This window comes from Asterias rubens, chromosome 11 (genome assembly GCF_902459465.1).
Source record: "Asterias rubens chromosome 11, eAstRub1.3, whole genome shotgun sequence".
Classification (NCBI taxonomy): domain Eukaryota; kingdom Metazoa; phylum Echinodermata; class Asteroidea; order Forcipulatida; family Asteriidae; genus Asterias; species Asterias rubens.
Window position 1 is genome coordinate 3,065,553 of NC_047072.1, and position 26,619 is coordinate 3,092,171.

At 39.4% G+C, this 26,619-nt stretch overlaps 1 protein-coding gene across 3 annotated transcripts in view; it reads right to left on the reverse strand.

Annotated features, from left to right (window-relative positions):
• LOC117296906 (testis-expressed protein 11-like) overlaps window positions 1-26,619 on the reverse strand; it is a 76,905-nt gene that overhangs the window by 26,754 nt on the left and 23,532 nt on the right. For all 3 annotated transcript variants that reach the window (XM_033780012.1, XM_033780011.1, XM_033780013.1), the window contains exons 18-28: window positions 25,088-25,190; window positions 22,836-22,954; window positions 22,503-22,588; window positions 20,893-20,940; window positions 19,569-19,606; window positions 18,750-18,839; window positions 18,067-18,137; window positions 13,469-13,585; window positions 11,417-11,492; window positions 2,377-2,547; window positions 1,091-1,199 (exon numbers count right to left, since the gene is read on the reverse strand). In XM_033780012.1, coding sequence (XP_033635903.1) covers window positions 1,091-1,199; window positions 2,377-2,547; window positions 11,417-11,492; window positions 13,469-13,585; window positions 18,067-18,137; window positions 18,750-18,839; window positions 19,569-19,606; window positions 20,893-20,940; window positions 22,503-22,588; window positions 22,836-22,954; window positions 25,088-25,190 — 1,028 coding nt within the window. The remainder of the gene's footprint in view (window positions 1-1,090; window positions 1,200-2,376; window positions 2,548-11,416; window positions 11,493-13,468; window positions 13,586-18,066; window positions 18,138-18,749; window positions 18,840-19,568; window positions 19,607-20,892; window positions 20,941-22,502; window positions 22,589-22,835; window positions 22,955-25,087; window positions 25,191-26,619) is intronic.

The window sequence follows — 26,619 nt, forward strand, 5'->3', positions numbered from 1 at the left end:
ACTGATAACACGCATGGTATTTGGATCTTGGTAAAAGTAGGCATTTTTCATTGAGTACATTGGACTAAACTACATGTACAATTATTGTGTACATTTTAGGCTATTCAATCACAATTGTTCTGATTCTCCAAAGGGCCAAAAACATCAGAAAACAAACCTAAAGGCAGTGGACACTAGTTATTGGTAATTACTCAAAATAATTGTTAGCATAAATCCTTACTTGGTAACAAGCAATGGAGACCTGTTGATAGTATACAACATTGACAGAAACGACTCCCTGAAGTATCGTGTGACAAGGGTGCTTTTTCTTCCATTATTATCTTGCAACTTCAATGACCAATTGAGCTCAATTTTGACAGGTTTGTTATTTTGTGCATTATGTTGAGATACAGCAAGTGAGAAGACTGGTCTTTGAAAATTACCAAAGGTGTCCAGTGTCTTTAAGTAGGAAGAGAAAACAAACTTTCGAAGCACTTACTTAATCAAGCAAGCAAATGCATTCACACAAATAATTATTAATTTTACCAACTAAAAATCAAGTTAAATGGTTTTGTTGCTGTGTACATTTTCTGGTTTACAGGGGGATTCCCAGTCCATGCTAGGTGCACCAGTACTTATTGAATACCCAGGTTTGAACAAAATGGTTTCCATACACCTTCACGCCCTTGCAACAGGCGTTTGGCCTTGGTATGGTTACATTTGCAATTGTTTTAAGCCTCTGAATGCACACAATTTTGTGCAAAAGTGTGTTTTTCTTTCATTTCTCTTGCAACTTCGATGAACAAATGAGTTCAAATTTTCACAGTTGTGTTTTGTTGATACATGCATGTTGGGAAACACAAAGTGAGAATACTGGTTTTTTTCACAATATTACAAAAGGTGTCCAGTTGCCGATTTCTACAAACTCTTTCTAGCTTCTAGGATTAATCTTAGGACTTAGGACGATTTGAGTTCCGTATTCATGGACGTTAGGGCGCGTTGATCCCATCCTAAGTTAGGTTGAGTTACTCGTCCTACAAGATAGCGTTTCGTGAAATTGGCTGCAGTGCCTTTTATCACGCCCCCTTAGTCATAAGAAGTTACTACCAACCTGCATTTATTGAGATCGATGCCATTAGTCTGTAGGTATCTCTGTATAACAGCCTGTAGTGCCTTCTTACATACAGAGATAGCCTTGAAAGGGGGCTCCAAGGCAAGAGCTGAAACAGAATACAACTAAAGTCAGTCTCAGTAAACTCAGGTGCATCATCTTTTCTAGGGGAGCACTTCTGGCCCAGAGTAAAATTGTAGTTTCTATTTGCAATGTTCTTAAACATGTTAAACAATCCCTCCTTCAGTGCCCTTTCTATGCTTTCTACAATCTGATGTGGGCGTAAAAACGATTAAAATCTCTGCATGCAGAGAGAAAATTGCTTTAAAACATTTAAATTACAGCTTAATAGCGAAAAACCGACAATTAATATCAATTGGTTACCCCCCCCCCCAAATCAATTCACCAGTGGTAAAAAATCACATCACTAATTGTCAACGTTTGAAATCACCTCAAGGGGCTTCCTATACATTTCTACAAATTAATTTGTGTAAATTCTTTTTTAGAAATGTTTGTATTTAGCTACTTTTTAATTGTCAAGTAAATTTTTCTACACACATGTTAATGTATGTACAACCCCTATGTTCAATTAAAATACCTTGTCAGTTCCCCTTGTGGTTTATCATTTGATATTTGTACCAAAAATTTGCATCCCCTTGAGGTGATCCCTGGCTGCTGCTTCCCAGGTTGTATCGTAAACTTGGGTGTAATCCCTGGGTACAAGGCAACTAATGGTTATACGGCTTCTTGACTGGCACACCCTTCCCAAGACAGTTATTGAAAAAATAGGGAAACCAAATCAAGTGTATACTTTGTTTGTGGGTTTCATCATCAATAGGGTGTCCTGGCCGAGTGGTAGAGCATCCAAGTCAAGTTCTAGTGGTACACGTACACATGTAGCTCATCAGGGTGTGGGTTCAAACCCCGGTCATGACACTTGACCAAGATACTTTACTACATGCATACTTGCTTCTCTTCACCCAGGGGTATAAATGGCAGCATGTGAGGGTACATGTAGATTTTGATATTGTGTATGAAAAAGCCTATGGAGCACTACAGTTGCCCAGGTTGTATACTCCCCGGGGAGCTGAGAATGATAAACGGGATGTTATTTGCCCAATGAAAGAATAAAACATAAAAATGAAAGCGCATTGAGACAGTTTTTGTGAAATGCGCTATATTAGAACTTGTTACTACTATTACTGTTGGTTTTACCCACACTAATGTTTTTTATTTTATTTTATAAATGTGCCCTTTTGATGCTAGTGGCTATTTGTCCAACCTACCAGCCATAGATTCCAGCATTTTGATCTCTGTAGCAGGATTAGACAGTACCTCCCCTAGGATTCTCTCAAGCTCTGGGGTATTCCCTAGGTTAGCTGAAGCTTCAAACTCATACAGAGTTAGCATTGCTAAAGCCGTGTCTCTACTACTACTGCTGCTACTGCCACTGCTCCCTACAAAACAAGAATATACATGTACCACAATGATTTCAATTATTGCCTTCAGTACCAAACAATTAATTACCATTAGGAAAAAAACATAGATCCATGTAATTTTTTGTGTGGAATTCTCGTCATTATACAATTTCCCCTTGGGTGCCATTTTCCACCTTATAGGTGCAAACAACACCATGGACCCCATCACGCATGCAAAAATGGGTTCATCATAACACTGTTCCTGGTGGCACAATGCAGTGGAATATACAGGTGTATAGCAAAATGTATCCTTAATAAAAACGATGTTTTGTTTTAATTACAAATGTTTGGCACTATGTTCATGTAAGTGTTAATGGACCAAGGTCCTAGCTTTTTAATTTCTACCAAATAATCAATCCTCAGCTGTTCAGCATGAGTGGACACAACATGTACGTGCGTGCATAGCTATTTACTTCTACCAGAGATTAATTAGCTTGGTGTCACAAGAGGGCGATATTTTTGTATTTATGTTCTTATTCATGACGTCATCCAGCAGAGCTGCAAAGTTGGAATGTGTTTCAAGTAGAAGTAAGTTATGTTAAATATTCAACAAGTGACGGGCGTCATTCTCCAATCCGGTTGCGGTTGGAATTTGTTTTATACATGTTCAGTAGAATTTAATTATCAATAGTTATGGAGAAGAAAGATTTGTTTGGCTTCCGATGGAAATGTCGGAGGGGCAGACGGAGAGAGCGACCCAATGAAGGAGGGTTGAGAGTGTTAGCTCTAGTCAAAAGTCGATATAAATGATCCGAATTTGAGCAAGTTTTGGAACAAGTTCCCACAGTTATCTAGGCGATAGCCTATAAACAGGTTTTGTCGGAAGACACAGAGTTGGTGATAGCCAAAGTCAGACAGCGGTAGCTGTATAGTGAGGAGCAAGCCGGGTGAAGAGCCCTGGGGTTGCCTGACGCACCCCTAGCATCCAGAATTAACTGGCTTCTTGTACGGACTTGCAAGTCCTATATTCGTAGCCGGAAGGAAGGCAACCGATGAAAAGAGATAGTGTAGACGTAGGTCCAGGGTAAAGACACAGGGTCTCGTGAGCCAATCCAGAGTGACGATGGGAAAGATATACCCTGCCGATATCGTGCAGCCCTTGGGTGAAGATTGTTAATGGTGGTAGGATTTAGTATGAGTAAAGGATTATTCAATATTGTAGCTCATAATTAATTTTGTAAAGTTAGTGGAAACGCAAACGATTAATTAGTTCCAACTGTGATTCATAAGCAATGTTTCTTTGTTTGGATTTACATAGTGTAAATAAATTTAAGTTATGATTTCTCAGTTACTAAACAAAGGTTTCTAGGTTCATTTTGTATGGTTGTTGAGTAGCAAAGCGAGGACGCGTTGCGCATGAGTGTGCATGGGACTCGGGGTTGTGACACTTGGGCACAAAAGTCAAAGGGGTCAGATCCAAAATAAAATGGTAGTAGGTACTGTTAGGCATGTTCACACATTGTCAATGATGTGAACTACATGTAGCAGAATGTCAATGATGTGAACTACATGTAGCAGAATGTCAATGATGTGAACTACATGTAGCAGAATGTCAATGATGTGAACTACATGTAGCAGAATGTCAATGATGTGAACTACATGTAGCAGAATGTCAATGATGTGAACTACATGTAGCAGAATGTCAATGATGTGAACTACATGTAGCAGAATGTCAATGATGTGAACTACATGTAGCAGAATGTCAATGATGTGAACTACATGTAGCAGAATGTCAATGATGTGAACTACATGTAGCAGAATGTCAATGATGTGAACTACATGTAGCAGAATGTCAATGATGTGAACTACATGTAGCAGAATGTCAATGATGTGAACTACATGTAGCAGAATGTCAATGATGTGAACTACATGTAGCAGAATGTCAATGATGTGAAATACATGTAGCAGAATGTCAATGATGTGAAATACATGTAGCAGAATGTCAATGATGTGAAATACATGTAGCAGAATGTCAATGATGTGAAATACATGTAGCAGAATGTCAATGATGTGAAATACATGTAGCAGAATGTCAATGATGTGAAATACATGTAGCAGAATGTCAATGATGTGAACTACATGTAGCAGAATGTCAATGATGTGAACTACATGTAGCAGAATGTCAATGATGTGAACTACATGTAGCAGAATGTCAATGATGTGAACTACATGTAGCAGAATGTCAATGATGTGAACTACATGTAGCAGAATGTCAATGATGTGAACTACATGTAGCAGAATGTCAATGATGTGAACTACATGTAGCAGAATGTCAATGATGTGAACTACATGTAGCAGAATGTCAATGATGTGAACTACATGTAGCAGAATGTCAATGATGTGAAATACATGTAGCAGAATGTCAATGATGTGAAATACATGTAGCAGAATGTCAATGATGTGAAATACATGTAGCAGAATGTCAATGATGTGAAATACATGTAGCAGAATGTCAATGATGTGAAATACATGTAGCAGAATGTCAATGATGTGAACTACATGTAGCAGAATGTCAATGATGTGAACTACATGTAGCAGAATGTCAATGATGTGAACTACATGTAGCAGAATGTCAATGATGTGAACTACATGTAGCAGAATGTCAATGATGTGAACTACATGTAGCAGAATGTCAATGATGTGAAACTACATTGTAGCAGAATGTCAATGATGTGAACTACATGTAGCAGAATGTCAATGATGTGAACTACATGTAGCAGAATGTCAATGATGTGAACTACATGTAGCAGAATGTCAATGATGTGAACTACATGTAGCAGAATGTCAATGATGTGAACTACATGTAGCAGAATGTCAATGATGTGAACTACATGTAGCAGAATGTCAATGATGTGAACTACATGTAGCAGAATGTCAATGATGTGAACTACATGTAGCAGAATGTCAATGATGTGAAATACATGTAGCAGAATGTCAATGATGTGAAATACATGTAGCAGAATGTCAATGATGTGAAATACATGTAGCAGAATGTCAATGATGTGAAATACATGTAGCAGAATGTCAATGATGTGAACTACATGTAGCAGAATGTCCAATGATGTGAACTACATGTAGCAGAATGTCAATGATGTGAACTACATGTAGCAGAATGTCAATGATGTGAACTACATGTAGCAGAATGTCAATGATGTGAACTACATGTAGCAGAATGTCAATGATGTGAACTACATGTAGCAGAATGTCAATGATGTGAACTACATGTAGCAGAATGTCAATGATGTGAACTACATGTAGCAGAATGTCAATGATGTGAACTACATGTAGCAGAATGTCAATGATGTGAACTACATGTAGCAGAATGTCAATGATGTGAACTACATGTAGCAGAATGTCAATGATGTGAACTACATGTAGCAGAATGTCAATGATGTGAACTACATGTAGCAGAATGTCAATGATGTGAACTACATGTAGCAGAATGTCAATGATGTGAACTACATGTAGCAGAATGTCAATGATGTGAACTACATGTAGCAGAATGTCAATGATGTGAACTACATGTAGCAGAATGTCAATGATGTGAACTACATGTAGCAGAATGTCAATGATGTGAACTACATGTAGCAGAATGTCAATGATGTGAACTACATGTAGCAGAATGTCAATGATGTGAACTACATGTAGCAGAATGTCAATGATGTGAACTACATGTAGCAGAATGTCAATGATGTGAACTACATGTAGCAGAATGTCAATGATGTGAACTACATGTAGCAGAATGTCAATGATGTGAACTACATGTAGCAGAATGTCAATGATGTGAACTACATGTAGCAGAATGTCAATGATGTGAACTACATGTAGCAGAATGTCAATGATGTGAACTACATGTAGCAGAATGTCAATGATGTGAACTACATGTAGCAGAATGTCAATGATGTGAACTACATGTAGCAGAATGTCAATGATGTGAACTACATGTAGCAGAATGTCAATGATGTGAACTACATGTAGCAGAATGTCAATGATGTGAACTACATGTAGCAGAATGTCAATGATGTGAACTACATGTAGCAGAATGTCAATGATGTGAACTACATGTAGCAGAATGTCAATGATGTGAACTACATGTAGCAGAATGTCAATGATGTGAACTACATGTAGCAGAATGTCAATGATGTGAACTACATGTAGCAGAATGTCAATGATGTGAACTACATGTAGCAGAATGTCAATGATGTGAACTACATGTAGCAGAATGTCAATGATGTGAACTACATGTAGCAGAATGTCAATGATGTGAACTACATGTAGCAGAATGTCAATGATGTGAACTACATGTAGCAGAATGTCAATGATGTGAACTACATGTAGCAGAATGTCAATGATGTGAACTACATGTAGCAGAATGTCAATGATGTGAACTACATGTAGCAGAATGTCAATGATGTGAACTACATGTAGCAGAATGTCAATGATGTGAACTACATGTAGCAGAATGTCAATGATGTGAACTACATGTAGCAGAATGTCAATGATGTGAACTACATGTAGCAGAATGTCAATGATGTGAACTACATGTAGCAGAATGTCAATGATGTGAACTACATGTAGCAGAATGTCAATGATGTGAACTACATGTAGCAGAATGTCAATGATGTGAACTACATGTAGCAGAATGTCAATGATGTGAACTACATGTAGCAGAATGTCAATGATGTGAACTACATGTAGCAGAATGTCAATGATGTGAACTACATGTAGCAGAATGTCAATGATGTGAACTACATGTAGCAGAATGTCAATGATGTGAACTACATGTAGCAGAATGTCAATGATGTGAACTACATGTAGCAGAATGTCAATGATGTGAACTACATGTAGCAGAATGTCAATGATGTGAACTACATGTAGCAGAATGTCAATGATGTGAACTACATGTAGCAGAATGTCAATGATGTGAACTACATGTAGCAGAATGTCAATGATGTGAACTACATGTAGCAGAATGTCAATGATGTGAACTACATGTAGCAGAATGTCAATGATGTGAACTACATGTAGCAGAATGTCAATGATGTGAACTACATGTAGCAGAATGTCAATGATGTGAACTACATGTAGCAGAATGTCAATGATGTGAACTACATGTAGCAGAATGTCAATGATGTGAACTACATGTAGCAGAATGTCAATGATGTGAACTACATGTAGCAGAATGTCAATGATGTGAACTACATGTAGCAGAATGTCAATGATGTGAACTACATGTAGCAGAATGTCAATGATGTGAACTACATGTAGCAGAATGTCAATGATGTGAACTACATGTAGCAGAATGTCAATGATGTGAACTACATGTAGCAGAATGTCAATGATGTGAACTACATGTAGCAGAATGTCAATGATGTGAACTACATGTAGCAGAATGTCAATGATGTGAAATACATGTAGCAGAATGTCAATGATGTGAAATACATGTAGCAGAATGTCAATGATGTGAAATACATGTAGCAGAATGTCAATGATGTGAAATACATGTAGCAGAATGTCAATGATGTGAAATACATGTAGCAGAATGTCAATGATGTGAAATACATGTAGCAGAATGTCAATGATGTGAAATACATGTAGCAGAATGTCAATGATGTGAAATACATGTAGCAGAATGTCAATGATGTGAAATACATGTAGCAGAATGTCAATGATGTGAAATACATGTAGCAGAATGTCAATGATGTGAAATACATGTAGCAGAATGTCAATGATGTGAAATACATGTAGCAGAATGTCAATGATGTGAAATACATGTAGCAGAATGTCAATGATGTGAAATACATGTAGCAGAATGTCAATGATGTGAAATACATGTAGCAGAATGTCAATGATGTGAAATACATGTAGCAGAATGTCAATGATGTGAAATACATGTAGCAGAATGTCAATGATGTGAAATACATGTAGCAGAATGTCAATGATGTGAAATACATGTAGCAGAATGTCAATGATGTGAAATACATGTAGCAGAATGTCAATGATGTGAAATACATGTAGCAGAATGTCAATGATGTGAAATACATGTAGCAGAATGTCAATGATGTGAAATACATGTAGCAGAATGTCAATGATGTGAAATACATGTAGCAGAATGTCAATGATGTGAAATACATGTAGCAGAATGTCAATGATGTGAAATACATGTAGCAGAATGTCAATGATGTGAAATACATGTAGCAGAATGTCAATGATGTGAAATACATGTAGCAGAATGTCAATGATGTGAAATACATGTAGCAGAATGTCAATGATGTGAAATACATGTAGCAGAATGTCAATGATGTGAAATACATGTAGCAGAATGTCAATGATGTGAAATACATGTAGCAGAATGTCAATGATGTGAAATACATGTAGCAGAATGTCAATGATGTGAAATACATGTAGCAGAATGTCAATGATGTGAAATACATGTAGCAGAATGTCAATGATGTGAAATACATGTAGCAGAATGTCAATGATGTGAAATACATGTAGCAGAATGTCAATGATGTGAAATACATGTAGCAGAATGTCAATGATGTGAAATACATGTAGCAGAATGTCAATGATGTGAAATACATGTAGCAGAATGTCAATGATGTGAAATACATGTAGCAGAATGTCAATGATGTGAACTACATGTAGCAGAATGTCAATGATGTGAACTACATGTAGCAGAATGTCAATGATGTGAACTACATGTAGCAGAATGTCAATGATGTGAACTACATGTAGCAGAATGTCAATGATGTGAACTACATGTAGCAGAATGTCAATGATGTGAACTACATGTAGCAGAATGTCAATGATGTGAACTACATGTAGCAGAATGTCAATGATGTGAACTACATGTAGCAGAATGTCAATGATGTGAACTACATGTAGCAGAATGTCAATGATGTGAAATACATGTAGCAGAATGTCAATGATGTGAAATACATGTAGCAGAATGTCAATGATGTGAAATACATGTAGCAGAATGTCAATGATGTGAAATACATGTAGCAGAATGTCAATGATGTGAAATACATGTAGCAGAATGTCAATGATGTGAAGTACATGTAGCAGAATGTCAATGATGTGAAGTACATGTAGCAGAATGTCAATGATGTGAAATACATGTAGCAGAATGTCAATGATGTGAAGTACATGTAGCAGAATGTCAATGATGTGAAATACATGTAGCAGAATGTCAATGATGTGAACTACATGTAGCAGAATGTCAATGATGTGAACTACATGTAGCAGAATGTCAATGATGTGAAATACATGTAGCAGAATGTCAATGATGTGAACTACATGTAGCAGAATGTCAATGATGTGAAATACATGTAGCAGAATGTCAATGATGTGAAATACATGTAGCAGAATGTCAATGATGTGAACTACATGTAGCAGAATGTCAATGATGTGAAATACATGTAGCAGAATGTCATGCTATGGTATCAAACTGATGCTCATCTTTGTACATCCCATCATTAGTTGCTCTATGCTTGAGTACAACATGGTTTGTTCACAGTCTTTTTGGTATCAGAGTGCCATTGTACTAACAGAGTCTCTGCAGTGCTCCAAGGGTTCCGCAGAGTGCCCAAACGTTCGATGCCCAACACAAGTAACAGTTTACAACAATGTTAGGAAGTACCAAACTACTGGGACAAGTCGGAATCTAAACATTATCCGGCCGACCCAGAACTGGACGACCTGCTGCAAACATCCAAGCTATTCCTGATGCCCTGGAAGAACAGCAAGAAGCAGATGATGGTGGCAGGTTTGGTGGGAGGGTTAGCTGTCGTCGTAATCGGGTAGGGTTGGACCCGTCAACCTTCAACAGGATTTACCGTTGTGATCTGGACCTATACCCTCACTAATTCATTAAACGGCAACAACTTTTGCAATATGGGGATCGACCAAGGAGGCGTACATTTTTTACATTCCTTCTGGCACAGGGACCATGGCACAGGGACAAGGGTTCCTTAATGATTTAATCAAGCCGGATTTTCCTTGAACGCCATGCTGAATTGCCACAACATAAGGGAGTAAAAATCTGTTGATTTCGACTACCAATGAAATAAACGGCCGGCACACACTAAATTCTGGATTGGGTTGCTTGGGAATGGCTTAATCATTGACCCCTTCTTCTTCAGGAATAATAACAATGGTGATGATGTACCTCTACCAACTTGTACCTCTCTAATGTACTTCCACAATACATCACAGAGTCTCTAAATCTAAACAAGCCTGGCCAGAGTGAGCTCCGCTCCAGCCAGAATCTAACAATCCCTCCCACTCACAAAAGGGCAGGGGACCGGTCCTTTTCAGTTGCTGGTCCCCGATGCTGGAACGCCCTACCAAGTCGCATTCGAAACACCAACACACTCCAGACATTCAAAAGTAAATTAAAAACTTATCTATTCTCTTCTCCTCATAAACCTACTTTTTCGTAGCTCTCTTACCAGCACATTGTATCTTGTAAAATGCGCTTTTTAAGCCTTGTTATAGGCAGTGTATGTGCACTATACAAATCTGAAATTATATTCTGTAGCAACATCACATCCAATATGGGTATTGTTTTTATCCTTCCTTACAAATTTGTAATTCACATAAAGCATAACCACAAAGACAGTGCATCATTGAACACGCATGCTTCCATTGCAAAGTAATACAGAACAGCATTTACATCACATTACTACATGTTGGCATTCTTCGCTTACACAGCTAGCACACTTGCCCTGTGATAGAAGAATGGTAATTCAAGAGCAGAATTCCAAGGTGAGCAGAGCTTGAAGTTGAGCCATCATCTTGATTCCTCAGTGGACATTACAAAGAACTAAATAACTCAGGGTACCTTGTTTTTGCTGTAGCTCCTGCGATAATGTCCTACAAGCTTTCACATGGTCAAGGCACTGTTTGAAGGCAGAGATCTGAAAAAGAGGCAGGCAACGGGAATCATACAATCTGGATCAAGGCGGCATATGATTTGTCTTATTTTTACTAGAAAGCCGCGCGAACGAATGCGCTGTGCACGCAGCAAACAATGTACTATAACCATGGCAGCCAATGTAATACACCCATGGCAACAGCAGCTTCTAGGTACATGTACCTCAACGTCTAGGATCAATATGTAGGGGGCGTTATAAAACAAACGCTGACTGCTTTTATTCATAATTAGTACATGTAAATTATGGTTAAAAGGATTTGGTTATTAACTTTTTTTTTTTTTTTTTTTTTTTTACCCATATACACCGATGTGTGTAGCACTGTATACTCAGTACTTTCCCGAATCCTGTGAAAAAAAATCACAGGCATTTTACTCGGCTGGGATTCGAATCCACGACCTTTGCATTTCTAGAGCAGTGTCTTACCAACTAGACTACCAAGATTGCCCGGTGGCTAGAGGCAGTTTGAATCCTATGTTTTAGCAGCAGGTACTGCAAACGATTTAATAGATGTTAAATTTGCATAGGGGATAAAGAATATTAATTTTTGTTTTTTTACCCATATACACCGATGTGTGTAGCACTGTATACTCAGTACTTTCCCGAGTCCTGTGAAAAAAACCACAGGCATTTTACTCGGGTGGGATTCGAACCCACGACCTTTGCAATTCTAGAGCAGTGTCTTACCAACTAGACTACCGAGGTTGCCTTGTAGCTAGAGGCAGTTTGAATCCTATGTTTTAGCAGCGGGTACTGCAAACGATTTAATAGATGTTAAATTTGCATCGGGGATAAAGCAAAAATGCTAAAACATAGGATTCGAACTGCCTCCAGCTACCGGGCAATCCCAGTGGTCTAGTTGGTAAGACACTGCGCTAGAATTGCAAGGGTCGTGGGTTCGAATCCCACCCGAGTAAACAGGCCTGTGATTTTTTTCACAGGACTCAGGAAAGTACTGAGTATACAGTGCTACACACATCGGTGTATGGGTAAAGAAACCAAAAATTAATATTCTTTATCCCCGATGCAAATTTAACATCTATTAAAAAGGATTTGGTTACTTTTTGTAACACAAAACAAAATGTCTACAGATTTACATTAAACTAACACCGTTTGAAGATAATGATGGTTGAAAGCTTACCTTAAAATATTACTAGCTGAGAAGTTGTAGTTATGAGAAAATAATGTGAAAAACATGCTAAAATAATTTTTATCTTTAGAGATGAAAATAATGTTTGTAACTTGTTTTACTAATTTCCCCAAAAACTACAGCACCTCAGCAAGTAATATTTGTAAGGGAAGATTTCCACCCGTCATTATTTTATTACTGTGGGAGTTTACTGTAAATCTGTGGACATTGTGTTTTGTGTTCTACAAAAAGTTGCCAGACCCTTTAAAGCTACGACTCCTTTGTTGACCACTGGAGCGTTCTATTTTCCCCCAGGTGAAAAGAATGCTCCGCTAACACCTCCAGCAGTCAATAATATACAAATATTGACTGCTTCGAGTGCTATGGTTAAAACTATGACTGCCTCGGTGATCCCCGGAGCGTTCTATTTTCCCTCGGCTTCGCCTCGGGAAAATAGAACGCTCCGGGGATCACCTCGGGAGTCATAGTTTAAACCATTGCACGAGTAAAAGCAGCCAATATTTGTTTTATAACACCCCAGACATTTCTAAAAACTGAACTATTAAGTTACAGACCTGAATGCTACAATCCACAGACGACGCGAATACAGATTGCGAAAACTTTACTAATGTAGTGTCATGTAATCCGAAATGGTTACAGACTATTAATTTATCATCCTCGTACACGCAACGGACGTCTGGGTAGCGCACGGCAAACCGATGCACTATCACACGGCCGTGGTCTAGCAAAACTAAGACATATCATGTGACGCGCTCTAAACCAATGAAAAGGTAGAATATTGGTAAGGGGTATGTTACAAATGTATCTATACCTTGTCCTGTTGATCAGGCTGCTCCCTTGCCATCTGTAATGCAGCAGCTGAGGCCATCAGAAGGCATGTCTTTTGACGATATAGATTACTGAGATCACAGCCACACAGCTTAGTAAACTGTATCACAAATTGTAATGTACTTTAGACACTTTGAATAATTTGGGGTTGAACAAAGAGAAATTTACAAGAGTAGGACTTGAACCAATGACTTCCTGATTAACATACTGGAGCTAATGTTGGACCTTTAAGGTCTCCCCGTATACAGGGTTTCATGGGTTACACCGTGTACATGTAATGATCACTAGGAAGAGTTGATGGTTCGTGGAAGACCGAAATGGTTTAGGGTAAGGGATAGGGTTGATGGTTCTTGGAAGACGTGAATGGTTTAGGGTAGGGCAAGGGTTGATGGTTCTTGGAAGACGTGATTGGTGTAGGGTAAGGGTTAGGGTTGATGGTTCTTGGAAGACGTGATTGGTTTAGGGTAGGGTTAGGGTTGATGGTTCTTGGAAGACGTGATTGGTGTAGGGTAAGGGTTAGGGTTGATGGTTCTTGGAAGACGTGAATGGTTTAGGGTAGGGTTAGGGTTGATGGTTCTTGGAAGACGTGATTGGTGTAGGGTAAGGGTTAGGGTTGATGGTTCTTGGAAGACGTGAATGGTTTAGGGTAGGGATAGGGTTGATGGTTCTTGGAAGACGTGATTGGTGTAGGGTAAGGGTTAGGGTTGATGGTTCTTGGAAGACGTGATTGGTTTAGGGTAGGGTTAGGGTTGATGGTTCTTGGAAGACGTGATTGGTGTAGGGTAAGGGTTAGGGTTGATGGTTCTTGGAAGACGTGAATGGTTTAGGGTAAGGGTTAGGGTTGATGGTTCTTGGAAGACGTGAATGGTTTAGGGTAAGGGTTAGGGTTGATGGTTCTTGGAAGACGTGAATGGTTTAGGGTAAGGGTTAGGGTTGATGATTCTTGGAAGACGTGATTGGTTTAGGGTAAGGGTTAGGGTTGATGATTCTTGGAAGACGTGATTGGTGTAGGTAGGGATAGGGTTGATGGTTCTTGGAAGACGTGATTGGTTTAGGGTAGGGTTAGGGTTGATGGTTCTTGGAAGACGTGATTGGTGTAGGGTAAGGGTTAGGGTTGATGGTTCTTGGAAGACGTGAATGGTTTAGGGTAAGGGTTAGGGTTGATGGTTCTTGGAAGACGTGAATGGTTCAGGGTAAGGGTTAGGGTTGATGGTTCTTGGAAGACGTGAATGGTTTAGGGTAAGGGTTAGGGTTGATGATTCTTGGAAGACGTGATTGGTTTAGGGTAAGGGTTAGGGTTGATGATTCTTGGAAGACGTGATTGGTGTAGGTAGGGATAGGTTTGATGGTTCTTGGAAGACGTGATTGGTGTAGGGTAAGGGTTAGGGTTGATGGTTCTTGGAAGACGTGAATGGTTTAGGGTAAGGGTTAGGGTTGATGACTCTTGGAAGACGTGATTGGTGTAGGGTAAGGGTTAGGGTTGATGGTTCTTGGAAGACGTGAATGGTTTAGGGTAAGGGTTAGGGTTGATGATTCTTGGAAGACGTGATTGGTTTAGGGTAAGGGTTAGGGTTGATGATTCTTGGAAGACATGATTGGTTTAGGGTAGGGCAAGGGTTGATGGTTCTTGGAAGACGTGATTGGTGTAGGGTAGGTTAAGGGTTGATGGTTCTTGGAAGACATGATTGGTTTAGGGTAAGGGTTAGGGTTGATGATTCTTGGAAGACGTGATTGGTGTAGGTAGGTTTAGGGTTGATGGTTCTTGGAAGACGTGATTGGTGTAGGGTAGGTTTAGGGTTGATGGTTCTTGGAAGACGTGATTGGTTTAGGGTAGGGCAAGGGTTGATGGTTCTTGGAAGACGTGATTGGTTTAGGGTAAGGGTTAGGGTTGATGGTTCTTGGAAGACGTGAATGGTTTAGGGTAGGGCAAGGGTTGATGGTTCTTGGAAGACGTGATTGGTTTAGGGTAGGGTTAGGGTTGATGGTTCTTGGAAGACGTGATTGGTTTAGGGTAGGGCAAGGGTTGATGGTTCTTGGAAGACGTGATTGGTTTAGGGTAAGGGTTAGGGTTGATGGTTCTTGGAAGACGTGAATGGTTTAGGGTAGGGCAAGGGTTGATGGTTCTTGGAAGACGTGATTGGTTTAGGGTAGGGTTAGGGTTGATGGTTCTTGGAAGACGTGATTGGTTTAGGGTAAGGGTTAGGGTTGATGGTTCTTGGAAGACGTGATTGGTGTAGGGTAGGGATAGGGTTGATGGTTCTTGGAAGACGTGATTGGTTTAGGGTAGGGATAGGGTTGATGGTTCTTGGAAGACGTGATTGGTTTAGGGTAGGGTTAGGGTTGATGGTTCTTGGAAGACGTGATTGGTGTAGGGTAGGTTTAGGGTTGATGGTTCTTGGAAGACGTGATTAGTTTAGGGTTAAGGTTGATGATTCTTGGAAGACGTGATTGGTGTAGGTAGGGTTAGGGTTGATGGTTCTTGGAAGACGTGATTGGTTTAGGGTAAGGGTTAGGGTTGATGGTTCTTGGAAGACGTGATTGGTTTAGGGTAGGTTTAGGGTTGATGGTTCTTGGAAGACGTGATTGGTGTAGGGTAGGTTTAGGGTTGATGGTTCTTGGAAGACGTGATTGGTTTAGGGTAGGTTTAGGGTTGATGGTTCTTGGAAGACGTGATTGGTTTAGGGTAGGTTTAGGGTTGATGGTTCTTGGAAGACGTGATTGGTTTATGGTAGGTTTAGGGTTGATGGTTCTTGGAAGACGTGATTGGTTTAGGGTAGGTTTAGGGTTGATGGTTCTTGGAAGACGTGATTGGTTTAGGGTAGGTTTAGGGTTGATGGTTCTTGGAAGACGTGATTGGTGTAGGATAGGGTTAGGGTTGATGGTTCTTGGAAGACGTGATTGGTTTAGGGTAGTTTTAGGGTTGATGGTTCTTGGAAGACGTGATTGGTTTAGGGTAAGGGTTAGGGTTGATGGTTCTTGGAAGACGTGATTGGTGTAGGTGGGATAGGGTTGATGGTTCTTGGAAGACGTGATTGGTTTAGGGTAAGGGTTAGGGTTGATGGTTCTTGGAAGACGTGATTGGTTTAGGGTAGGTTTAGGGTTGATGGTTCTTGGAAGACGTGATTAGTGTAGGGTAGGTTTAGGGTTGATGGTTCTTGGAAGACGTGATTGGTTTAGGGTAAGGGTTAGGGTTGATGGTTCTTGGAAGACGTGATTGGTGTAGGGTAGGTTTAGGGTTGATGGTTCTTGGAAGACGTGATTGGTTTAGGGTAAGGGTTAGGGTTGATGGTTCTTGGAAGACGTGATTGGTGTAGGGTAGGTTTAGGGTTGATGGTTCTTGGAAGACGCCGATGGTTTAGGGTAAGGGTTAGGGTTGATGGTTCTTGGAAGACGTGATTGGTTTAGGGTAAGGGTTAGGGTTGATGGTTCTTGGAAGACGTGATTGGTTTAGGGTAGGGATAGGGTTGATGGTTCTTGGAAGACGTGATTGGTTTAGGGTAGGTTTAGGGTTGATGGTTCTTGGAAGACGTGATTGGTGTAGGGTAGGGTTAGGGTTGATGGTTCTTTGAAGACGTGATTGGTTTAGGGTAGGGCAAGGATTGATGGTTCTTGGAAAACGTGATGGTTTAGGGTTAAGGTTGATGATTCTTGGAAGACGTGATTGGTGTAGGGTAGGGTTAGGGTTGATGGTTCTTGGAAGACGTGATGGTTTAGGGTAAGGGTTAGGGTTGATGGTTCTTGGAAGACGTGATGGTTTATTCACAGCGCTTCCGCAATGAGAGCCTTTTGGTGACACTAGGTGGCAGTAGACTTACCAGAAATAACAATTGTTCTTGGAAATGTGTGCATGCTCAAAAACACGTAAATAATGGTAATCTGTTCCACCTAGGATTCTAAAGTCGCTCACTGTCAGAATAAAGCAACTGAACATCTTCCACATTGAGATCATGGCATGTACATGTAGGTCTTACTTCATTCTTTGTATTCTAGTATTCGCCTATTTCATGAAACATTCATAAAAAGCATGTTGCAATAATAAATGAAGATATGTACATTGTACCTAAGAGGGCGGGTTTCAACATACAGATTCAAAGTAGGAAAAGAATCTGAAAAATTCTAGGTCCAAGTTGACCTGTAAATTTAGATTTAAATTTAAAATAGCTGTTTTTGAATATTTTGATTAAGTTTTCATTGAAAGTATTGCACGAAAATAATCTGCTAAAGCTCTGGTGTTTCTGATGAGTAGAGTGGGGGTTCAGGTCCTAGTAGTGACGCTTGTAACCCAGCAAGACATTTTCAACATTGCTTCGTCCGGATGTGACTTAAGCCCTTGGTCTTGTGTGTTGTTCAATGTGGGTAAAAGAACCCAGTGCACTAAGAGAAGGAGGTTTCTCCTGGTGTCTCTAGCATAGCTGGCTTCAGACTGTGCTGCAGCACCTTGTAAACCATTCCATGTTGCAACATAAGCATGATTTAAGTGCAGGTCTAAATAATTCAAAAACTTAGCGTACGCGGTGTCTTAAACGTAATGAGAGCTGACTATTAATATCATTTCAGTTTAACATTCAGTGATTTTTTTACCTTGCCACAGAAGATGAAGAATTCATGAGTCAATGTACAATTCTGTGCTGTTTCTAGGGCCATGTTCCAAGCTGCCATCAAAAGGAGAATCATTTCACATTAATCTCACTTTGTCTTCTCGTTTTATTGTTCAGTGCTTTCTAAATTCCATCATAAAAATCCAAATCAAGTTCTTATGGGGTAGCACATTTCACAATAACCGTCTCAATGCTCTTTACATTAGTGCCCTGGTCATTAGGCCAATAGCATTCCTTTTTAATCTTTCTCAGCTCCCTGGGGAGTATACAACCTGGGCAACTGTGGTGCTCAAAGAGTTTTTGCATACACATAATCAACCTCTACCCTCATATGTACCCATTCACACTCGTGTGTGATCAGAAGCAATAATAGGAACGAATCTTACTCAAGGAAACAAGTGTCAAGACTGGGATCAAACCCATACTCTGATGACTTAACCACCAGAGCTTGAATTTGATGCTCTTAACCACTAGGCCATGACACCCCCATTTTGGATTGCTCATTTGGGTTTTCACTCGGTGTCCCATACAGTACATCCATTGTACATGTGTAAAGACCTACATAGGCTGAAGCCATGGCTAGAATTTGACCCCAGTTATGCCACTTTGGACAACACAAGCTTCCCTTTTGCCTCTTTTGATTAATGAACCTTGTTATTAACTCACCTATCTTCATGAACCAAGATGCTTCATTTATGTTTGATACACCGGAGTCATTCATTGCAGAGTCTGCTTGAGTGCAGAGGGTAATGTAGGCTGAAGGGAAATCAATAGAAAGCTCAGTGAATATCACGAACACATGTGGTCAATAACAAATGTAAAGGCAATCTAAGAAACCACACCTACACATTTAGTCTAGAAACTAACTAATCATAATTGTGTTTTAAGCGGGAGGGCATACGTTGGTAAACTACTCCTAAAATTCAAAATGGCAATAAAAAAAATTATAGCATCTTTTGATAGTATAAAAACCATTTTGAGAATCAATGCACTTCAAGGTAATGTGGCCTTGTGGTAATCGACAAAATTATCAGTTTTTATCCCAAAAAAATTTAATTTTAGAAAGATTTGGTTTTTCAATTACAAATTATTCCTAGGTGTGGACCCAGTTTCATGGCTCGGTTCACCACAAAATTATGCATTTATGATCAGTGATTGGTCACATCACCATTCCTCGCTTCTAGAGGATAGCATGCCTCGTAATGTGGAGTACTCATGCGCACAAGCACAAACATTCCCTGCTAAACTCGCTAACTCTGTATTGCGAGATACAGTGAGTAAGTTCACTTTAAGGCATCCTTGGTTTCAATACCAGCAATGCACAATAAAGAATCAGACTTGCACAAAAAACTTCAGTTCCTCAACAATATAGGCCTATATGTTTGTGTTTTCAAAATAACAAGACTTAACAGTAATGTTTTCAATAAGCTGGTGAGCTGCGAGTTGCATGTAAAAGACTTCAATAGCAGTTCTATCCTGGCTAACCTGTGGTCAAGTACGCTAACACTGCTCTAGCTTCTGTCCTGGATTTAAACAGCAATATAGAGAAATCAAGGGTCAAGTCCAATTGGGTTTAAAAGTTTCCAAAGGCAAACATCAGAATTCAAAGATATGTATGAACAAAATAATTAGCAACAAAAACTAGAACTAATATGGTAAAGATCCAAATTTAACAACAAACTTTTATAACTGTATGAACACACATTTTATACAAGTAAACTTACAAGTTATGATTTTGTTTCCTTTTTTTCTATAAAGTTGGTCAACATGTCAATAACAACAACAACAACAGAACAACTACAAAAACAATTAGAATAACTGATGAATAAAGGTACAACAAGGTAACAATTCAGCCCTAACGCACGAACCTTTCCCAAACAGTAATACAAACCAACACCAACGAGGGTAACTAATATTCAAATAAAGTTATACATAAAGTAAGCTAGATATTAAGTTAAGAAAAGATTAAAAAGTGAATTATGTAACAAAGCAATCACCGACAAAAAAAAGGAGAAAAAAAGCAATATAACGCAAGACAACATTTCAAACATGCTTATTTAATTTAAGGTATTGTTAAATTAATGCAGTTTTCTATCCAATAAACTCAATGGTACAGGTAACAATCATTAATAGAGGACCAGATTTAACCATTTGTTTTCATGTTGAGTCACAGAAATTGCAAAAGTTTGTTTTATTGTTGATTCTTGTTTATTGGGTGATTATTGATGACAAATCCAAAATCGGATGCTCTTCAAGGTATTAGTTGCCTCCACGGTTTACCCTTAGTAAACATGGCATAGACATTTCAGGCTATTCAAAGACAATGGACAGTCCCCACACTATTGGTAATTGTCAAAGACCAGTCTTCTCACTTGCTGTGTCTCAACAGATGCATAAAATAACAAACCTGTGAAAAACTGAGCTCAATTGGTTGTCAAAGTTGCGAGATAATAATGAGATAGAAAACACCCTTGTCACACAAAGTTGTGTGCTTTCAGATGCTTGATTTCGAGACCTCAAAATCTAAACTTGAGGTCTTGAAATCAAATTCGTTGAAAATTACTTCTTTTTCGAAAACTATGTCACTTCAGAGGGAGCTGTTTCTCACAATGTTTTATACTATCAACCTCTCCCCATTATTCGTTACCAAGTAAGGGTTTATGCTGATAATTATTTTGAGTAATTACCAATAGTGCAAGTTTTTCTATTGGTTGCAAGAAACAAAATTTAAAATATCAGTACCCCGAGCAAAACAGGCAATATTTTTAATAACCACCATATGAAAAACTTGGAAAAAGAGATCACTCACATATTGTCTTTACCATCAGTGAACGTCAACTGCAAACGAGTTAAGCACCTGCAAGAATACCAAAACAAGTTTTTGCCTGTTTATTGTTAATTCCATTTTTCTTAATTCTGTAAAAACTTTGTAAATTTGAATGTTGTCAAACTTTTGGATGTTTTTTATTCAGATTAAAATAAACCATTAATAATAATTTTGCTACACACATGTCGAGCAAGACGGACCTTTTATCGAAAATAGTATGAATTTTTAAAATATTTCTTTAAACATATTTTGACATAGGCAAATTACGCTAGTGTATATTAACCTTGTTCATCGTGTCCTACGGTAAGTAGGCCCGAACCTTGGCATAAACCATGGCACATTTTTGGCCATGGTTGTTGGAATATCAGACTTGCCCTTAATATGCCAAATACAATGAAAAGAGGTGGCAACCTATCAATCATTTTAAAAACTTATTTTAACAAAAAGAGGAAGGTCTGGAATAATGCCAGAAACAAGATTTGACCCACAGCTGACAGCACCCTTTGTCCCTTTGTGTACAGGAGGAAACAAAGCACAGCAGGGACGTTCCAAATTTATTGCAGGTATTTATACAGGTCAACCCCGGGTTTGCCCTTAAGTTTTTTAATGACTAGCCAGCAGGACAAAATCGCTTGTTATTTCACAAGTCAGTCAGCTGTTTCTCTAGTTCATACAATGTAATTTAAAGGCACACGTTGTCGTGGATCGGACGAGTTGGCAGTATAATAAGCATTTTGTAACCGCTTGTTATAAAATGAACATGGTTGGAAGGACGATTTAAAAGGAGAATAAAATTATCCACACAAATTTGCATTGGAATTGCGTGGTTTTCCTTTTGCTTTGCAAACTAACACAGTCGGCCATGTATGATTGACTCCCATAAATGTGCGACCGTGTTAATCGACAAGGTTAAAGGAAAATCTCGCAATTTCGAGGCATGTTTGTGTGGATCATTGTATTCTATTTTTAAAACATCTTTCCAACCATATGCATTTTATAGCAAACGCTTTTGAAAGACCAACTCGACTGGTCCAAGGCAACGTGTTCCTTTAAAATGAGAATTGGATGCTTTCTATCACTGAGATAGCCAGATGATATACCTAGAAGGAAGCTTCACTGGTCCTCTTGTGTTTTAACTGGCATTTGTCCAGCGGACCATTTTAAGGGAGAACGCTGCAACCGTAATTCTACCCCAAACTATTTTGCTTGTTTACACATAATCTGACATGAAGTGTTAGACTCAGCATCCGGGTCCTGAGTTCAATGCGCCAGACCGCTCTGCCACAATACACCACATGGGCCCAATTTCATGGCTCTGAATTCTGCACTGATGACCACCATTCTCCGATTATGTGAAAGTGCTGAATTTCTGCGCTAGCTCTAGAAAGTCTATTAACGTGGAGTACACACGCCAAAATCCCTGCTAACCCATGAAATACATGTACGCTTGACAGAAGCACAGAATTTCCTTCTTTCGCAAGCGTCGACTCTTTGCTTACGGTAAGCAGAGCCATGAAATTGGGCCGTGATCTAACAGATAACATCATAATCTCAACTGGCAATAGAAGTAATCCAAGTGCCATCCAACTGACCTTAGTGAGGTTAGGACCTGCTGCTGATCACCAGAATGTTGTACAAGCTTCTCCAAGGCTCTCACTGCAACAATGCGATTACTCTTCTGTAACAACAAAAATTACATCAGAGAGCTAAAAGTTAACGACATTCAGGTTAAATGGAGAAGACCTGGGACAACCAACAGCGACGGAAAACAAGGCTATTATTATGTTTATTCAAATTGGATTACACTTCGAACACCCCAATTAGCACCAATGACAGGTTGAATAGGAAACTAGAAAATTTTTACGTCACAGGGCTGAATTTGGGACATCAAAATTCGTATTGCATTCACATTCGCATTCTCTTACCTCGAGAGCCATTTGAGCAGCCAGGCAGATGAGGTTGAGTACAGTCTCCTTGGTATTAATCCCATCTCCATCTTGTCTTTGTTTACTACTGTCACTGAGTCTCTGTATGGCCTTAGTAGCTAAAGAAACGAGACAAGAAAAACAAATTATCATCAAATCATAAATAATGAGCAACTCTGTTGTAGAGTGTCATGGCCGAGTGGTTGAGAGCATCGAATTCAAGTTCTGGTGCGGTCACCGGAGTGTGGGTTCGAATCCCAGTCGTGACCCTTGTGTCCTTGAGCAAGATACTTCACTATAATTGCTTCCCTACACCCAGGGGTATAAATGGGTACCTGCGAGGGTACAGGTTGATATTGTGTATGAAAAGTCACAAGCGCTTTACAGGCAGCTCAGGGCTGTTTTCTCCCAAGGGAGCTGAGAAACATTACAGGGATGTTATTGGCCCTATCACCAGGGCACTAATGTAAAGTGCATTGATACGATTATTGTGAAATGCGCTTAATAAGAATTTGTTATTATTAGTTCAAACAATGTAATCTGCTCTTTATCAGATTCAACAGAAACACAATCTATGGAAGTTGCATCCAGCCCGTGAAAGTACGAGACTCTTTAAATAAAACAGAAGTTTTCAATAGCTTTTGTATCCTACATGTACCTAAGACTAGATACTCCATGAGCTGAAACAATGAAAAACAATCAGGTCAGAGATTTGTTTAAAAGAAATGATGATGTGAACCAAGAAAGCACCCACTATGTGTAAGTACATTGTATGCACAGTGCACCCACTATGTGTAAGTACATTGTATGCACAGTGCACCCACTATGTGTAAGTACATTGTATGCACAGTGCACCCACTATGTGTAAGTACATTGTATGCACAGTGCACCCACTATGTGTAAGTACATTGTATGCACAGTGCACCCACTATGTGTAAGTACATTGTATGCACAGTGCACCCACTATGTGTAAGTACATTGTATGCACAGTGCACCCACTATGTGTAAGTACATTGTATGCACAGTGCACCCACTATGTGTAAGTACATTGTATGCACAGTGCACCCACTATGTGTAAGTACATTGTATGCACAGTGCACCCACTATGTGTAAGTACATTGTATGCACAGTGCACCCACTATGTGTAAGTACATTGTATGCACAGTGATGCAATTGGCTACCACACCACACCACACCAGAAACAAAGAGCCCCTTCTCATACACGATGAGGACTCTGTATTATTTTAATGTGCATTCCATACAAAGCATATAATATGATAAGGTGTGGTACCTTGATCAACGACAAAAGCCAGGACCAGGATTTGAACCCACACTCTCCTGCTGACAAACATCAGTCACAGGGAACTAGACTAATACATGTAGGCCACAACATGACCAGGGCCCAATTTCATAGATTTGCTTAACGGTATATAGCAAACTTGTGTGCTTACTGTAGCAACAAAATTTGCATAATCCTTAGCGTATTTCACAGGCAAGCAGAAAAATTGGGCGGCCATATTGCGTGTTTAACGTGGATTTGCATTGTGACATCATTTATTTTCGTGCGGTAAGCACCGGAAGGTTAGCATGCCTTTTTCGTGTGCTTACGGTTAGCAGCGCTATGAAAAAGAAATTGCACAGTAAACACAAAATCGGCCGCTAAGCAGCGCTATGAAATTTGCCCTGGTCTACACGCGTCATGGGGGTCTCAACTAGACAAGTTTTGCTTTTTGGAGACCCCCACCACTTAATTCCCTATTCTGTATTTAAAGCCATTGGACCCTTTTGGTACAGAAAAAAAAATAATAGTTCACAGATTTACAAATAATTTACAGGGTTTACAGAAGGTAATGGTGAAAGACTTCTCTTGAAATATATTAGTCCATGAAATGCTTTACTTTTTGAGAAAACAGTAAAACAATATAAATTCTCGTTAGCGAGAATTACAGATATATTTTAAACACATGTCATGACACGGCGAAACGCGCGGAAACAAGAGTGGGTTTTCCCATTATTTTCTCCTGACTCCGATGACTGATTGAGCCTAAATTTTCACAGGTTTGTTGTTTTTTATATAAGTTGTGATACACGAAGTTTGGAACTTGGACAATACTGTTTACCGAAAGTGTATAATGGCTTTAACCATACATGCTTGTATAATTGGTTGATTGAGTGGAAATAAAGTATATCATTGGTAAAGTTATAGGTTCTAGCATTTTAGCAATGTACAGGAATCCTACTATTAGACCTACCTTCATCTTCATTTGACTGCCACAGTGCCACCTTGAAGAGGATGTATTGTGTAAACGGACTCATTGGATCCTGTGTCTCAGCTTCTTTGACTGCTTCCCTTGCCTGGATGGAATTGATCAACATTCATCTCACTCATTAAACTCTAACCCTCTTATACATACAGATATGACATGATTCATTGCAACCCTTCACTGTGAATTCATGCATTTTGTTTGATACCTAGTACATCTTGTATGTACAAAGAGCCCACTGCAAGAGTCCACCTACATTTGTATCGTCCACCTGGGCGATACCATAACTGACTTGATTGCAATACTGAGGGGTGTCAGACAAAGCTCTTTACAGCAGCCCTGGGAGAAGTTTTCAAGAACATCAACTGGAGTGATAAAGGGATCGTGACAGATGGAGAACACCTCACCCATCTCAGATTTGCTGATGACATTCTCATCTTCAGTCACACCCCTGAGGAACTCCAGGGAATGATTCAGGAGCATTAACATGAACATGAAGAAATGATGAGAAACAACACTCAAAACCTCAAAATAGCAGTTCTAGAGATTTGGAGATACACGTAGTAGACCACTACATCTATCTGGCCAAGAAGATCACCCTTGTCTTTTTGTCTACAGTGCATTGGGACAGGCTTAATCATTAGTATGAAACAATTTAATATAGACTTGAATGAAATAGTGTTACATGGCTTGCCTTGATGGTGGGAAATGCATATTCCTTCTGGGGGAGGGTTTGTTTGGTCCTTTTTGTGGTTTTAGAACCAAATTGTCAGCCATTTTGAATTTAACTTTCTGTCATTATTGGCATTCCCTGCCAGAGTTCTTGCTTTTTGTTTTGTTTGTCATAGTTTTAGTGTACCACCCGACTGGAGGTTGTTTCCTATATTATGTGTCTGCCCGCCAAGCCGGGTTCCTCAGTACTTTGCTAGGTGTTTTTACATTAAGTCCCTGAGCCAGACCAGATATTGGAACCACCCAAGGTGGCAAACATTAAGGGTGCCAAATGCTTTGCAGGATAAGTACCTGACAACCTGTCGATTCAATGAGCTGGCTAAACGAAACCATTCATTGCAGGCTGATTTACAAGATTTAAATCTGACAACAATGCAGATAATATTGTAAGCAAGGCTGCCTTGAAGATAAGAGCTGACATTAAGCAGCAACATGTTGGTCAAGTATGGGCACCTGAAATCAAGCACAGCACAGCCCATATTCCGGCATCAGTCCTCCAGCTCCTGTACAGAATGCTTACAAAAGAAGGGGCAAGTAAAAGAGTCCATCGACTTGCCAACAGCTTTGGTCAAGACTTTGTTTATGCATTTACTCAAGGAAAGGAGAAGCCACCAAAGCACATCCTCCTGCCATTTGCTGTAACATCACCGACAGGAAATGTAGAATTGATACACACTCTAAACCGACTTGGTCACAGTGTATCTTACTCGTAGCTTGAAGAGATCAACACAGCCCAGTCAGAATTAAGGTGATGCTGTTTAATACTGCTTTTTGATTTCTCATTGTGT